The sequence below is a fragment of the Phoenix dactylifera genome, chromosome 15, assembly GCF_051530095.1.
Source record: "Phoenix dactylifera cultivar Ajwa chromosome 15, Ajwa_hap1_PhDact_Kaust_v1.1, whole genome shotgun sequence".
Taxonomy (NCBI): Eukaryota; Viridiplantae; Streptophyta; class Magnoliopsida; order Arecales; family Arecaceae; genus Phoenix; species Phoenix dactylifera.
The window spans coordinates 18844298-18861171 of NC_143204.1; the positions used below are offsets into that span (position 1 = coordinate 18844298).

At 39.3% G+C, this 16874-nt stretch overlaps 1 protein-coding gene and 1 non-coding gene across 2 annotated transcripts; one reads left to right on the top strand and one right to left on the bottom strand.

The window, feature by feature from the left end:
• Positions 1–11503: 11503 nt before the first annotated feature.
• LOC103712540 (WEAK CHLOROPLAST MOVEMENT UNDER BLUE LIGHT-like protein (DUF827)) lies at positions 11504–14753 on the top strand. Its single transcript, XM_088711430.2, has 2 exons — positions 11504–11910; positions 12206–14753. The coding sequence occupies exons 1-2, from the start codon at positions 11533–11535 to the stop codon at positions 13964–13966; spliced, it is 2139 nt and encodes a 712-aa protein (XP_088567556.2). The 5' UTR covers positions 11504–11532; the 3' UTR covers positions 13967–14753.
• Positions 14754–15535: 782 nt separating this feature from the next.
• Positions 15536–15608, bottom strand: TRNAR-CCU (transfer RNA arginine (anticodon CCU)). Its single transcript has one exon. It is a non-coding gene; the product is annotated as a tRNA-Arg (tRNA).
• Positions 15609–16874: the final 1266 nt, after the last annotated feature.

Consider the following 16874-nt stretch of genomic DNA (forward strand, 5'->3'; position numbering starts at 1 on the left):
ATGTATACAAGAAAATTCAACCATACTACAATTTGTACAATTAGGTTATACCAAACAAATCATACTATAATTAGCTAGGTTTCTAGTGGCACAAAAAAAAATGAATTCATAATAAATTAGTGATTCGTAGGTCAATCATACTAAATTTAACTATTTGTGCACAAAAAAATCACCATGGGAAAAAAAAAAATGTATGCATGCACAAGATTAAAAAAAAACATAAAAACAAAATTAGTTTTTAGTGATTCGAGTGCATAAAAAGGTTTCACTCCAAAAAAAATTCTCACACATGTACCAAATTTTTAACTGACGTATGAAACTTGATTGTTGCAGCTAGAAGTAGGTTTTGCCATAGGTACCATGTGAATACTCATAATCAACGATTGTTCTAATTTCTATTTTACATTGGTTTTAAATTATTCGACATTCAATTCAACTTATATGTAAAATTCATCTTATTTAATGTTAAAAAAAACATCCAATCCAATTATATTATTAATTATTTGAAATTTGATTCAATGTTAAAATATTATTAACTTGTAATATTAATATTAAAAGAATATTTAACGTTATTGGTCGGTTGTCTTTGAGAACGTAAGGCAAGCTGCTGTTTTGCCATAGGTAATATAGCTACACAAAATAAAAATATATTACTTTTTATTTTAAATTTATAGCTATCATGCCGTAGGTATTATTATTCCTGTAAAACGATTGGGAGGTTTAGAGAACCAATCGTTATCTTGACGATCGAAGCAATTTGGGGGGTTAATATTGTGAGGGCCCGGTCCATTGATCGGCCCACACTTTCTTTGAGCCTGTGGGCCGGACTGAATAGGCCAGGCCCATGGCCACCGGGCCTGTGGCACGATGAAGGCTGAGAAGAAGACTCCGAAAGGAGTGTTCTTCCTCCTCCGAATCCGGCGAGAATCGAGGACTCTCAGGCCAATCCGAGTTCATCTAGGACTCGGATACCTCGCCTATTTAACCTCCAAACCTCTCTTTCTCCCCACCGACGATCATCGAGCTCTCTTCTCTCACTTTTTCCCGTTAAAGTTCGCGGTTGCCTGTCACAGTTCCCGCCGAAAATCGAGGCCGGAGAGCTCGCCGGAGCCGAGGTAACGCCCCACCCTTCTTCCTATCTGTTCCCTGTTCTTCCCATTACCCGACATCATGGCCGTTAGTTGAGGAATCAGTCGGAAATCGACCAAAAGAAGACCCTGTTTTATTCCCCTGTTTTGGCCGACTTGTCCTTCCTTCTTTCGAACGCCACCGTCACCGGCGTTCGTCACTGAGGGCCTTAGACCTTCCTTGCATTGGTCTGAGCCGGGTGCAGACCCCAGCCGCCGGCGAGCGGGCTCGGAATCCGAGGACAACCGAGCCCAAAACTCCCCTGTTCGGCCCTATGTTTGGGTTCATTGTCGCTGGCCGCCGCCGACTGTGCCCTGCTGCCCGCCACCGCCGCCTGGCCAGACCACCTTGATCACAGCCACCAGCCGTTCCCCTTCCTCCTCTGTTTTACCAAGGAAGAAAGAAGAGGAGAAGAAGAAGAAAGTAAAAGAAGCAGAAGAGGAGGAGGAGAGAGAGAGAGAACCACCCTCTCTTTCTCTCTCTTGATTTCTCTCTACTTTCTCTCTTCTCTCTCTAGAATATCAAAGGAACCGGAGTCAGGGTTATGTCGACCAAATCTACAACCCGATTTGACCTCTAAAAACGCTCTGATCTGCCCTGGTGCCCAGAGTGCCTACTGGACTGATCATTTTGCCTACGTTGAATATCTTTGAAAACCTTTATTGATAAATTATGTTGATTAACCTTGGCCCCGATCGAGTCCATATTTTATGATTTATTAATCGAATCGCTCAAGCCCGACCCATCCGGAACTGCCGAACACTATCACCCGACCAATCGTTTCATTTCTTATTTATTTTAATTCGAATAGAAGTTAATCTCGCTTTTAATATTTTAATAGATAAATCAAACCGCTTAGTGAAGTTTGACAGCCTAAGACAAAAGAAGTAAGTAAGACTTCTACTCTTTACTAATTTTTCAATGATCCTGAGCCCTTCAATGAACACTATCAGAGCCCTTCATCCAGATGATCCTGAGCCCCCGGATTGAGCCAGACTCGTTTATTTGCATATTTATTTTATTATTTTATTTTTGGACTTATTTGCATTCTAGGGTTTATTTGTAGTTTATTTTATTTCTGGGCTTATTTGCATTTTAGGGCTTATTTGTGTTATTTGTGGGTTCATTAGGATTTATTTCTGTGTAAGGGGGGTTTATGCAAGTTGTGTATTTGGGCCCTATATATAGGGAACTATTTTCATGATTAGGGTTTAATGAATGATTAAGAATTTCTTTTCCTCCCAGATCTTATTCTTCCTCCTCCTCCTCCCCTTCTCTTCTTCCTGTGTCTCTAGAACCTCTTCTTCCTTCTTCCTCTCTTGTTCTTCCTTCTTCTCCTCTTTTTCCGCATTTGTGCGGCATCAACTTGGTATCAGAGCCCCAGCTTTGCCCCTGTTGCCAAAGCCACGATCGAGCATTTTCTCCCTCAACCTCCCACGGTCCACTGCCCTAGTCATTCACTCCACCAAAATCCCACCCGAGACTTCATCTCTGTCGCTTTCCCTCGGTGCTCACCAGAAGAACACACACACACTTCAAAAAAAAAAAAAAAGAAAGAGAGAAGGTCCCTCCCTCCCTCTCGGTTGTCACAGAGAACGAAGGAAGGGCTCCGCCGGAAGATTTCCCCTTCTGCCCGTCGCCGTGTCTGCGCCAACTGCCTCCACCTCGCAGTGCCGTCCCGCCGTTGGACCGCCAACAGAAGACGCCGCGACCCCACGAGAGCCATCGGCCGCGCCTCTGTGACCACCGCCAGTGGCCGGACCCGAAGGGGCAACGCCGCCGTTCCTTTCCATCGCCGCAGCCCGTCGCCTCAGGTCCTCCGTCGCTGCGCCCACCACCACCATCAGCCACCTGCGTCGGATCCGCAGAGGGGCCGCTGCCGGAAGCCGCTGCCGGAGCCGTGACCGCCTTGCCGTTGGCTCGCCACCGGATGCCGCCGTCTGCCGGAGTCTGCCGTCGCCAGTACAGCCGCCGCGACCTCCGCCCCTGCCCGCAGCCACCGCTGCGGAGATCGGCGTATCCTCCCGAACCCATCGGGAGGTTGAAGAAAGGATTAACGGGTAAGGCCTAAACCCGTTAACCCACAACTCGGTAGCCCGGATCCGCCACCAAAAAAAAAAAAAAAAAAAAAAAAGCAGTGCACGTGAGTTGCACGTGCGGATCGTACGGATATCGGGTCGGGTAAAACCCGATAACCCGAATCCTAACGGATCCGAGTTAAAAAAAAGAAAAAAAAAAAGAAAAAAAAAGGCAAAAAAAAAAAAACTTGACCTATCGTCTTCCCCCTCCACGGCCATCCGCAACGCCGCGCCGCCACCCGTGGACGCTGTCGTCCCGTCGCCGAGCGTCGTCGCCTCCGATCTCCTTCTCCTCCGTCGGCCGCCGCCCATAAGTTCCCGCCGTCGTCGTCCTCGTCTCGCCTCCCTTCGGCCGCCATCTCTTCCGACGCCGAGGAAGCTCCTTTCAGACCGTCGCCGACCACCGCCGCATATCGGAGACGCCTGCGTCCGCGTCCCCGCGCTGCCGACCCGTCTCCACCGGATCCCACCTCCCCTGCCAAAGGCCGCGCCCACGCCCGTGCTCGATCTAAGGCCCACCGCATCACCTGCGGCCCAACTGATTGCAGGGCCCGCCGACTGCTTCAAAGGCCAATTCACAAGCCTCTTCTTCATTCACAGGCTCGCCAGCCGCACCACACAGCACACCGGGTTGGCAGGTCCTTCGGGCCCACAAGCTACTTCGACCAGCTAATTCGTGCCTTCGACAAGCCAATTAAAGCCAATTGAAGGGTCCATCAGCTACAACTGTACTCCTGATCATCGCCCACAAGTGAACGACACTAGTCACCTACTTCACGACAGGTAATAGGTTTCCGCTTTTCTTGGGCTTGTTCATTTAATTATGTTCTAGTTCTCTTGCATGATAGCCACATTTTGAAAACTTACTTTTGCTGTCAAATTTCAGAACATAGAACCCCTACTTTCAAACCCATCCTATTTGTCCTTTTAAAATCTAAATATTAAATTAGCACACCCTAACAACTGGATGCTTCTCAACATCCTTCGATCAGATTGATTTAGGATCAGAACAACTGTACTACTTGATTGCAATCTAATTTCTTAAATTGAATAATCTTAATCCTTAATTCTGAATAACCGAAGTAAAAATCAGCAACATTTAAATTTTAAGTTATTATTGTGAAGACTTGCTGATTTCTGAAATCATAATAGATTGCATTAGTAGGTTGTCCTGCATCAAATTTGGTCCTACATCATAGTTATTAGGGTTTCATTAGTGACACTGTATTTCACATCATCACCCAGTGTCATCATTGCATGCCAACCTGTAGTGATATGGAGTACTATCTCAGTCAACCTAAAACTCCTGTAACTACCATGAATTCCGACATTTTGAGGTTTATCAAGGAACAGATCGTTGCCATACGGCTGGATACAAGGATTCACACAAGAGATCCGTGAGCTCGTGCAAAATTCTAGGACCCCTAAATCGCCAACCCCTGTTACAGCCCAACCTAAAATCGGTTTGGTCGCACCACCTGTAGTCCTTCCCCACTCTCCTAGGCACCAAACCCAATACTCTAGGTGTCAACAATTCGGCCACATAGCGCCCCAATGTTCCACTAAAACCTACTCGATTACTGAACCAGAAGTTAGGAACCAAGAGGCCGAATATGTCGAAGAAGTCTATGAACCAAATATAGAAGACTATGAAGAAGACTTTGAAGACGAACCTATAGAATTAGATTTTGTCCAAAATGATTTCCAAAGGGAGATTATTGATCTAAGTACAACCAAGTCATTTCACATCACTACTGTGGAAGAGATAGTGACAGATATTGAGAGTCAGTCACCTGAATTGGCACTTGTAGCTAAAGATACCCATGAGGAGTCCAATTTTGAACATTCCCCTATAGTAGTTTCCCTTCTAGAGGAGCTTAATGATGTAGTCCCTGATGATCTTCCGGATGCACTTTCTCCGATGCGTGATATCCAACACGCAATTGATCTAGTTTCGAGTATTTCTGCCCAACCTTCCACATCATAGGCTCAACCCAAATGCATATGCTAGGACTTGGGATTTAATTTTACCGACAGTTGAGTTTACATATCATAGTTCGATTCATAAGTCCATAGGTATAAATCCATTCGAAGTGGTGCATGATTACAAACCTAGGCAACCCATAGACTTGTTTTTCATGTCTCATCAGTATAGAGTCTTTGAGTCTGCACAATCAATTGCATCACATCCACATTCATTGCATCAAGAAATCAGCAATTGCAGTCACTTTAATAACTTAAAATATAAATTCCTTGCTGATTTAACCAGACGTTATAATGAGTTAAGTGAAAGAGATTACGTCATGATAAGAATTAGGTTTGAACGACTTTCTTCGGAAACGTTTAAGAAATTGCAAATTTGTAGTGCAGAACAGTTCAAAATCTTAAAGAAAACCAGTTCGAATGCATATGTTGTGGATCTTCCTGATGACTATGGGATTAGTGCGACATTTAATATTGAAGATTTAGTCCCATACAGAAAGATAATATTCCTGCCTTCTGACCCCTTTATTGATATACCTGCCCATGTTGGACACCCTGCCCTATTACCTGCTGTTGAGTCACCACCTCCCAAATTTCATGCACGCAGAGAACAAATAGAACATATATTGGATGAGCAGGTTATTTCAAGCAGGAACGGTGGTTACCAACGTTACCTTGTTCGGTGGAAAGGTCGACCAAAATCTGATGTGACGTGGATTTCCAAAGCACAGTTGCAGCGCATTGACCCCGATCTTCTGGAGCAGTACGACAGCCGGCCAGACCTGTACTCGACGGGGTCGAGTTTTTCTCACCCGGGAGGAGTTGATGGGGACATCAGAGCCCTTCATCCAGATGATCCTGAGCCCCCGGATTGAGCCAGACTCGTTTATTTGCATATTTATTTTATTATTTTATTTTTGGGCTTATTTGCATTCTAGGGTTTATTTGTGGTTTATTTTATTTCTGGGCTTATTTGCATTTTAGGGCTTATTTGTGTTATTTGTGGGTTCATTAGGATTTATTTCTGTGTAAGGGGGGTTTATGCAAGTTGTGTATTTGGGCCCTATATATAGGGAACTATTTTCATGATTAGGGTTTAATGAATGATTAAGAATTTCTTTTTCTCCCAGATCTTATTCTTCCTCCTCCTCCTCCCCTTCTCTTCTTCCTGTCTCTAGAACCTCTTCTTCCTTCTTCCTCTCTTGTTCTTCCTTCTTCTCCTCTTTTTCCGCATTTGTGCGGCATCACATGTATTCTATGCATAAAAAATTGCTTATGAAAATATCTTGTTTTTCTTAAAATTATGGATCAGTATATGTGTTATGAAAATCGTGCTTTATTATAAAAAAATAGCTCTATGAATGTTTAATGAAAATATCTTTGTTATGAAATATAAATCTGATCATACCATTTAGTGTTTTTTTATCTATGTATATATATGTTTTACGATAAATATATAAGCTTTCTAAAGACTCTCAGATAGCTCAATATGATTTCTTATATTGAAAAAATCGACACTCGGGGCTAGCATCCATACGAATACTGGCCCGCTAACGGGTATAAAGTTGGCATACGAATATGAATCTATGTCGGTTACGAACACTATTCTGTCACGAATATAAAGTGATAATGGCACAAATATCTATAAACAATGTTTTGAACTATGGTATGGCTAAATGATAGAAAAATGATTTATATATTTATTTACAAAATAGACTTGAAGGTATACTTATGAAATATGAATGATTTATGCATGTATGATTTATTTATGACTTGTTTTATTATACTGTACTATGATGAAATGCTTATTTCGAAATATGAAAAAACTTATGCTTGATCTGGTAAGGTAGTAAAATATTTATTTACTGAGCTGTGTCGCTCATATACCTCTTTTTATTTTTCTCTCTCTAGGCAAATAGAATCAATAAGGATGAAGGTTAGTCCAGACTTGGAATTCGCGCTAGCAAGCTTGGCGATTTTGTAGAAGAATTTTAGTATTAACTATAAATTTGTAGGTAACAATTTTATGAATGTTGAAGGTGATAGGTTTGGTATTAAGTTTGGATTTAGACGTACTGAGCCAATATTAATTTTAAATAATAGATAATAAATTTGGATTTCTATTTATTTTATTACATTTGAGATGGATGTGAAAGCTAAATGTAATGTTGGCTTCGTGTTATCGTGGGCTGTACTTTTCGGTTGCACGACCATGTCATGCTCCGAATATGAGGCGCGACAAATCATGCTCCGAATCCGGAGCATGGCAAATATTATATTATTTTTCAAGATTAATGATAGTTTTGTTGGATAAATGGACTTAGCTAAATAGTTTTTTATTTTTTTAAATTATTCATTTGTTCCTATCATGGAAACAATTGAAGTGTTTTTGATATAAATTGAAAGCATCTAAGATCTGAAACTTGATTGCTGCAGTTGGAGCAGAGCTTGGTGTTTCTGTGAGCTTAAAGCAAGTTGTTTATGTATTTATAATATTAATGGGATGTTTGAACCAAAATGGTTATTAATAATTGGATGCATTCCACTTACAGTATATTTTTCATTCTATTTTTGTGAAATTATTTATTTTTTTATTATATAAATTTATATTTATATTTTTATTATTTTTTCACGCATCGTGCGGGGATTATTTTTGTTCATATTAGGATGGGTTCGTGGCCGATATGATAAAAGAAAGAAACCGAAATTCTACAAAAAAAGAATCTCTCAACTCCGAACTTGCAATGGGACTCTCTTTCTTCTAAATTGAAAGATTGATGGATGACGGCAGAGCCGCTCACCCAAACCCTCGGAAGCATGCTCATGGCCGTATCAGAATCAGACAAACCGATGAAAACGCCTGGCCTTCGTTTCCCATGCATATATTTAATATTAGGAAAAAAAACAGCTAAAAATTTTATGAAAAATATTTTCATCTAATTATTGATTGCTTGGATTCAGGCTAAGATTTATAAATCGAGGTGGAGATTCCATTGCGGCTGATGAGGTGGCGGCTTGTCCTCGACCAACTCGAAATTCTCCAGATCCTCACATTCCCAAATAATGAATTACAAATGTTTCAAATTGCTGAGAATAAATAGTAGCAACTAAGAAAACAAGAATCTAATGGTTAGGGGATTCTTTGGCTCTGTTCCTGGGCCTAGATTCCGTTTGTCTGTCCCTTGTTCTTCCCCGTTCTTCTTGTAAAGTTCCAGGGAACTGTTTTTGTATCTATACAGTCTCTTTAAACTTCATTTTGTAATCTTCTCTTTTTTCTTAATAAAGGCCGGGTGATCTCACCTCCCTAAATCTCTTCAGGAAAAAAAAATGAAGAGAAAAATCTAATGGTTAGGAGGAACAGAGAGTTTTAGTATCGGAGAGAGAAATCCAATCCGAGGAGTCCACCCATCCAGCAGTTGATTTCCTCTCTCTCTTTCTCAAAGCTCCTGAAAGAGAGAAGATTCAAGTAAGTTTTGTCTCTTTTCCCCTGATATCTTTTTATGTATTTATTTTTTGTTTGTTTGTTTGAATTATGTCATTGTTTATTGCAATATGAAAGCATGCCTAATAATAAAAAAATATTCTGAATTTTTTGGGCTTTTGTTGTAATTATGCAATGAGGTATTTGTGTTCGTGGAATGGTTCGATAATAATAAAAGAGAATGGGATTGAGTGCTGCTCCTTTCCTCTCTCTTTTTTTCCCTCTCTCTAGATGACTTTTTTATTCCATTTTTATTTGGTCATAAGCTAATTCCTTTTAATCCAGAATCAAAATCTGAACCTATCTGTGTTTATTGTCTTTCTTCTTTTTTCCTTCTTCCTTTTCGGTTCATATTCTAAAAGCGAATCTTCAGGGAGATAAAGATTGAAAGAAAGAAAGAGGGGCGCGCGCACTGTTAAAAACAGAGAGTGCCCATTTTTTTCAATCCCCCCATGCGAACGCATCTCTCCTTCTCATCTCATCTCTCTCTCTCTCACCACCTTTCCTTTCTCCTTCTCATCTCTTCTCCCTCGCCCCTCCTCCACCGCCTTCCGCATCTCCATCTCTTTCTTCTCTAGTTCCTCCCATTTGCTGGCCTCATTCTCTTTCTCCTGCATCCACCTAAGCCGACGTTTCCCATCTTTCTCTTTTCTTATCTTAATCCTCTCCTTGCCGAGCCTCACCACCAATACTCATTCGTGGCAGAATCGGTTACTAGGTCGGCTTCTCGTTGGTAATTTTATTTGTCTTTTCTTTTTTATTCTATAGTTTCTTGTATACCTACGTAGTTCTAATGCTTCATTAATTTAAAGTTTTCATTCCATCTTTGTTCCTTAATCTGCTGGAATTAGGTTAATCATCGATTGATCGATTCACTTGGCTTGGACGGCTTAAGGGTATTTTGATGTTCTTGGTTAATTTATTGAATTTTGAGTTATTGTTAGGTGGTGTATAGAATTAATTGTTTCTTGGAAATTATTATTAATAATCATATATTATTTCTTAGAAATTAGAATTAATTGTTTTTCCTAGAATTGCATAGGAAATAGAGCAAGATTAACAGCTCAATTCCCCTATTATCATGGCAGTTAGTTTAAAAAGTAAGATTTTTGAAATTTTAGAGAATTTAAGAAATTATTTTAAAATATTATTGTGGCAATGATTCGATATATATATATATATATATATATATATATATATATATATATATATATATATATATATATATATATATATATATATATATATATATATATATATATATATTGATTTTAGGATGATTAGGTCCCAAAGGATTCTTGTGAATTGACTAGGTTATCTAAAGTTTTGACTCCTACTGGATAAATGACCTAACAATTCACCTTATGTTTTCTAAGTGATCTTGAAAACTTATAGTTTATATTTTTTGATAAAATAATTTTTATAATTTTTGCTTCTATTTAATTAAATAGTCATGCATATTACATTTTTTCTTGAAAACGATATAAGAATAAAAGATGTATGAAACAAATTAATTATTTTGAATGCATGATCTGTTTTGGAAAATTTAACTTGGTAACTTATGAAAATGCTTTTATAATTATATATTCAGTATGACTATTATCTAATCTAACCCCGCCAATGGGGATTATAAGTTGGTCCAGTCGATTGATTCAAAGGCTAATATCAGTCAGTTTAAATCAAATAGGCATTATTCTTGATAAAAGTATCAGCATTGGATGTTGAGAAATATGTATTGAACCAGCCCATAATGTCAATTTGCCATTTTCTTGGCTCAAGAAGAAATTCTATCTAACGAATTTTTTAGTTTATCCAGGTGCTTACAAAATGTGCTTTTTGACGAGTGTTTCTCCTTCTTCCGGTTATACGATATTTTTCTCATTCTCATTCACTTGTTGCTCCCTTTAAATCCTGTTATTAAATCATTGCATAAATCTCTTTCAGAAGAAAAAAAAAAACTCGGTTGTTTATCCACCCAATATGATGTTTAGTTTCTTAATTGTTGCAAAAGTCTATCACATAAGAGTGAAATTACATATAAGAACGATTGGAAACTTCTGCTTCAGTTATAAATTCCCTCTCTTCAGTTTTAAGTTGACATATAAAAGCCATATATTTGAGCTGGCAGTAGAAAGAGTGGAAGAGAAACATAATGAAAAATTCAACATCAATAACATTTCCAAGATCTCCTAATTCTTCAATTTTAATCTTCTCTCTTTATCAGTTAGAGAAATGAAAATTTTCTTTTACTTCTGATTTATTCAATCCAGATTGCACTACGATGTGCTTCTACATTCACTGCACTTTATGCATTATATACAGAATGGAGTGAAATCCAGACCATCACTTCTATTCATTTCTGCTCTTTCATTTTACTTTGCTGGACCAATCAGATGTTCATCAAACTATCAGAGTCATTGGAACAAGAGTACCTTCATATGCTCTATTAGTAGTCTCAAAACTTTAAATTCTGTATTCCTGCTTTTCACCATGCTGGAACCATGTCATAGATTTGGAGAGTTTGTCATAAATGGTGAGTAATCTCAACTATTAAATAATTGTATATTGACATTGATTGCTGCAACATCTTTTGGGTTGAAACATTGTATTCCTTGTAGGGAAGTAGAAAGTTTTGAGTTCTTATGGTTTCAATAATACTTTATGATCTTAGTAGTAAGAATTGTTTCAATTGATCGATAATTATTACTATTTGAACTTATTTATGCCATATTTTTCTGTTATTATTTGTGTTCCAGTAATTAACTCAGAAATATCGATGAAACATAGGACACTGAAGGAAATTCTCTTGCCACTTTCAGTTCACTACAAGGCCCAACGAATCCCGATCCTCCTGCTTTCCCAATGATTGTAATTGATGCTAATCAGCAGAATAGAGCAATGATAAAGGATTATGAATTACTTCCAAATAATTTCGATAATTGCCTGCCACCAGTCCAAATGGCACCTAGTTCATCAGAGATTTTAAATGAAATGCAAATTACTCAAAAGGATGCGATACCTGGGGCATCAGAAGTGTGCAGCATTGAAGCACCTCATACATTGGACCAATCTAAGGAGCAAGATCATGAGCCATCACGCAAATTTAAAGATGCAATTACTGCTATAGTTGAAAACAGAGGCTTCGTTGACACTGCAGCACCTTTTGAATCTGTTAAAGAAGCTGTCGCCATGTTTGGTGGACATGTCGATTGGAAAGCCCACAAGGCAATGACCTTGCAGGTAGCCTTTAAAACTTCGATCCTTTTTGTGATTCACTTCTGCAGGGTGGTTCCATCTGCAATGTCTTTTAGGCCATTCTTAGGAGTCGAGGAAAAGAATTTCCTTTTGATGTTCTTAAATCTTCATTTGGATATTCTCTTCTTGCATGGAGCCTAAAATTCTAATATGAATAGCCACTGTTTTCTTCCAATAAGAAATACAATTTCTTCATTTTACAAGAAAAAGAAATTATTCGTTCAAAAATAAATATGATTTTTTATTTTTGAACATCTCTTTCAATTTGGGCTTTGCATAGAGGCAGCAGCATGTCCAACTTCAACTTCAGAAGATACAAGAGGAAATTCCAGAGTACAAAAAACAATGCGAAATTGCAGAAAATGCTAAAGCAGAGGTACTCAAGGAGCTTGATAGCACGAAGAAACTCATAGAAGAACTGAAGATAAGCCTGGAGAAAGCACAGAGACGAGAGGCCCAGGCAAAACAGGACTCAGAACTTGCTGAGCTCAGGGTCAAAGAGATGAAGCAAGGAATCGACAATGACGCAAGTGTTGCAGCCAAGACACAACTGGAGGTTTACAAAGAAAGGCACGCAACAGCAGTCGAAGAACTAAAATCAGTGAGAGATGAGTTGGAAGCACTGAGAAGAGAGTATCCCACTTTGGTTAATGCAAGGAATGTGGCAATTGGGAAGGCCGAAGAGTCTATTTCTGCTTCCAAGGAGATCGAGAAGGCTGCCGGGGATCGAACTCTGAAACTCATCACAACAAAGGAATCGCTGGAATTTGTCCAGGCTGCACATCTTGAAGCAGAAGGGCAGAGAATTAGTGCAGCATTGGCACGGGAACAAGATAAACTTACCTGGGAAAAGGAGCTGAAGCAAGCTGAAGGAGAGCTGCAGCATCTCAATGAGCAGCTTTTATTGGTAAATGATCTAAAATCGAGGCTAGATGCAACTTCTACATTGTTGTTCAAACTGAAATCTGAATTTGCTGCTTACATGGAAGCAAGACTGAGCCAAGAATCTGAGAGCATCGAGGAAGAGACCCTGACAACTATACCAGCAGAGTTTGCTCGAACCAAGAGGGAGCTCGAGGAAGTGAAGACCAACATTGAGAAAGCAAAAGATGAAGTCAATTGTTTAAGAGCCGCAGCATCTTCACTTAAATGCGAGCTGGAGAGAGAGACAGCAGCCCTCGCCGCCATGAGACAGAGGGAAGGGTTGGCATCTGTGTCTGTGTCATCTCTTGAGGCTGAGCCGAACAGGACAAACACCGAACTAGAACTAATTTCGATGAAGGAGAAGGAAGCCCAAGAAAAGATGGTAGACGCGCCTAAGAAGCTTCAACGAGCAGCTCAGGAAGCAGATCGAGCCAAATCAGTCGCTCACTTGGCTCGTGAAGAGCTAACACACGTCGAAGAAGAAAGTACCATGGAGATCAGACTAGCTGCTGCTTTAAAGGAGATAGAAGCAGCTAAAGCATGGGAAGCAAGTGAACAGGCTGCTGCAGGCTTGGAGACCAATGACTCCCCAAGTGGAGTGACCCTTCCACTGGACGAGTACTGCAGTCTCAGCAAGAAAGCCTGGGAGGCTGAGGAGCTTGCTATTAGGAGGCTGATTTCTGCCATAAAGCAAATTAAATCAGCCAAGGAATCCGAGTCAAGGTGCTTAGAAGAACTTGAGGAAGCAAATATGAAGAGAGAAGAAAAGACGAATGCATTAAGAGATGCAGTGGAAAAGTTTGAAAAGGCTAAGGAAGGGAAATTGGTTGTGGAGCAAGAGCTGAGGAAGTGGAGAGCCGAGCATGAAGAGCAACGGAAAGCGAGTGATGCTACTCAAAGTTTAGCTAATTCCTCATATTTGAAGGAGACAGCAGAATCAAACAGCCCACTTGATGAAGAAGAACCTGCTCCCCGTGTTTACCCTCGCATTGCTAGCCTCAGAGAACTCTTGCAATGGAATGAGACAACAAATGTCATGCCTGAACCGAAGTTTAGAAGGGGATGCTTCCTTCCCCGGATTTTTTCGGCCAAAAGGAAGGCACGGTCTTCGCAGTAATGAAACATATAATTTACTTAGAGATGTAGAAATCTCTTATATATATATGCTAATAATGTTTCCTAATTCTAGGGATGGGGGGTGAGGGATGGTTTTTAAGCTTGCAGTACTGGTATAGTCTTTTGCAGAACATGCTGATGGAAATATAATTGTCTGGATTTTCATAATCATAGTGTCCAATTGTTAAAGGAAGTTCTCTCATTGCTAATATGCCAATCTGCTGAAGAGTTTCAAGGTTATCATAGCCAATGGCAAAACCCGGAAAGGCACATGCATTGGCTCATGGAGAAGGATCTATGATCATTGTTAGTAGAAAAGAACAATCTATCAATAGATTAGATCATGTACAAGGATTGTTCAATCACTCTTCACTATGACAGGTGATGGGAAGGCATAATGGATCGTCTTGCTCTAGCATGGGATCATCCAATTCCTGCCGAGCAAACTCCAGAGCTGAACAACCCTCGAGCAAGTAATAACGTCCCGGACCCAAACTCGGGGCGCCCTGCAGGATCGACCAAGAGCTGAAGGCCAGATTTCAACCACAACAATAAGCATGATGAGCAAAGGGCGGTGATGCCTTTTTGTAAGGCTATGTAGCTTTCTGATGTAGGTAAGATGAGAACAGATTTATGGTTCTCATTGGCATTGGACAGTGAAAATAAGTCAGAATTGTAACTAAAACTTGTGAAGCACCTATCTGATTTGCCCGCACAGAGCTAGAGCCGAGGGAGCTAGGATTTAGGTTTGGATCCAGAAAGATCTTAACTTTTTTTTAGGTTTTTCTAAATTTAGGACTACTTTTTCTATAAACTTGTTTGTACATGCTTACGTATAAGTATAAATAACGTGTTTTTGAAAGCGTCTAGTCTCAAATGCTTCCCATGAATATCATGAACTTTTAAGGTTCACATACATATAACAGCTAGTAAATGGGGAATGTTTACAATATGATACCCTTTTTTTAATTAAAAAAACAATATAGTTTGAAGTTTTAGTTTAATTATAGTCTGGAAGCACCAAAAACAAGTTAAAATTTGATACAACAAAAACCATTTCTGTCAGCGGCTGGAGAAGAATTATGTTTTTTCAAGGATTTGGTGAGGATCATGTGGAGTTTTGCTTGCTGGGTCGAAATTTGAAGGTAAATTATGGAATATTTCGTTTGCCTTCTAGAATAATAAATAAATTTGAAAAAGTTTATCCATGGACATTAGAATTGCACTTTTCTTATATTTATCAAATGTATGATCTAGAAATAATGTTGCGTCCATCTTATTAATCGTTAACCTGACCCCCCCCAAAAAAAAAAAAAGTTAATCGGTACTATCTTGGTGAAATTTCTTTATTAATTTATTTCTATATTTTTTATTTTATTAATGTTGATGTTTCCTATTCTTCTAAAGTTTTATTTTTCAAATGGAAACATTTAAATCTTCTATTGATGAGTTAGGAAGAAAGAGTCTTTACTAATTTATATATTTTTAGCTTCCTAATTTTATATATTTCACATTTGGTTGCCTGTTTTCTTTTTTTTTCTGAAGGAAAAAAATAAAAAAATCTACCTATCGCGCCAGGTAGGGGTCGAACCTACGACTTTCTGCTTAGGAAACAGACGCTCTATCCACTGAGCTACAGGCGCTTTTGCAGAGATTTCGCTGTGTCTAATAAATCACTCATTTCTCAATGGAAGTTGATAAGGTGCAAATATTTTTTGATATAATGACTTCTCCGTTTAAAACTTCATCCATAGCTCAACTCACTCCTACAACTCGTGAACCAAAATCTTCCAACACTTTAAGTTCACCATGAAAGCATAGCTCCTTTACTTAGATTCAGGAGCGGCCCAATGTATTTGGGAGCTTAAGGTCGTTTTGTCTTTGAGGCCTTTGTTGCAGTAGGCCAGCCTAAGGTGAACTCATATGGGGGCCTTTTTTCTTTTCATTTTATCTTTGAGGCCTTTCTTATGGTGGACCTTCTTTGAGCCGGGGTCTCTAAGGGTTGGACCGGCCCTGCTTGGATTCCGTCTTTCTACTACCCAAGAAAACAATGAATTCCAAAACATTTAGAATAAATAAATACATGGGGAAAAAAAAGGTGAGAAACCTCTGCTAGTTTACTGCTTCTCTGCAGACTATGAAAGACGATCCAATGATATCCACGAGTTTTTTGCAAATATGAAAATAAAGCGGACTTTTCTACAAATTCTTCACTTAGGCACAATAAACTTCAATGCATTTAATAATTTCTACCATCGGTGGGGCATAATAGCCATTATTTCAATACAAGATTAACATGCTTTCATCAAATTATACACATATATAATGATTTACGGATCACTTGTTTCCCCACAAATAATTTGTGAGGGGGTGTCACAGTAGGCTATGAGTTTAGCATCCAATATAGATATATCCGTCTCCAAGAAATTGAGCCAAGAAGCAGAAAAATCAAGTTCATGATGGACCTTCTATCAAGCCACCCCGCAAAACAAACATTTGAGTGGCCTGCAACTCCAGTTGGTATAATCTTCAATGTATGAACATAGAGTCCTCTGTGCCTTGCCAAAGGTGCACAGTCTTCTTGATAGCCCTTTAATTTTTCCCTACCAGGATCACTCTGCTAAGTGCCTAGTGTTTCTACGTTATAGGCAATTTTACAACTTAATAGAACTAAAGATAGGACTAGAAGAAATAAAGAGTTGTATTGTAAATTTATTTATTTATATACTAAGTTGAGTCGGATTTGGGTTGACTTGTACCCGACTTGAGACCTGGCTAAGATTTTGAAGCCCAAAACCGCCACAAACTTATATGATCTCCGCCTAACATAATTTTTGACCGATATGGTACCCAGTACCAATTCAAGAAAGATCTAGGGTTCATCAATACCCCATGCATGGATACTCTTC

Bases quoted from the DNA above. Each gene is read 5' to 3' on its own strand.
- LOC103712540 (XM_088711430.2), top strand. From the start codon at position 11,533: ATGATTGTAATTGATGCTAATCAGCAGAATAGAGCAATGATAAAGGAT. The intron at 11,911-12,205 runs GTAGCCTTTAAA...GGCTTTGCATAG, and splicing joins ACAAGGCAATGACCTTGCAG to AGGCAGCAGCATGTCCAACT.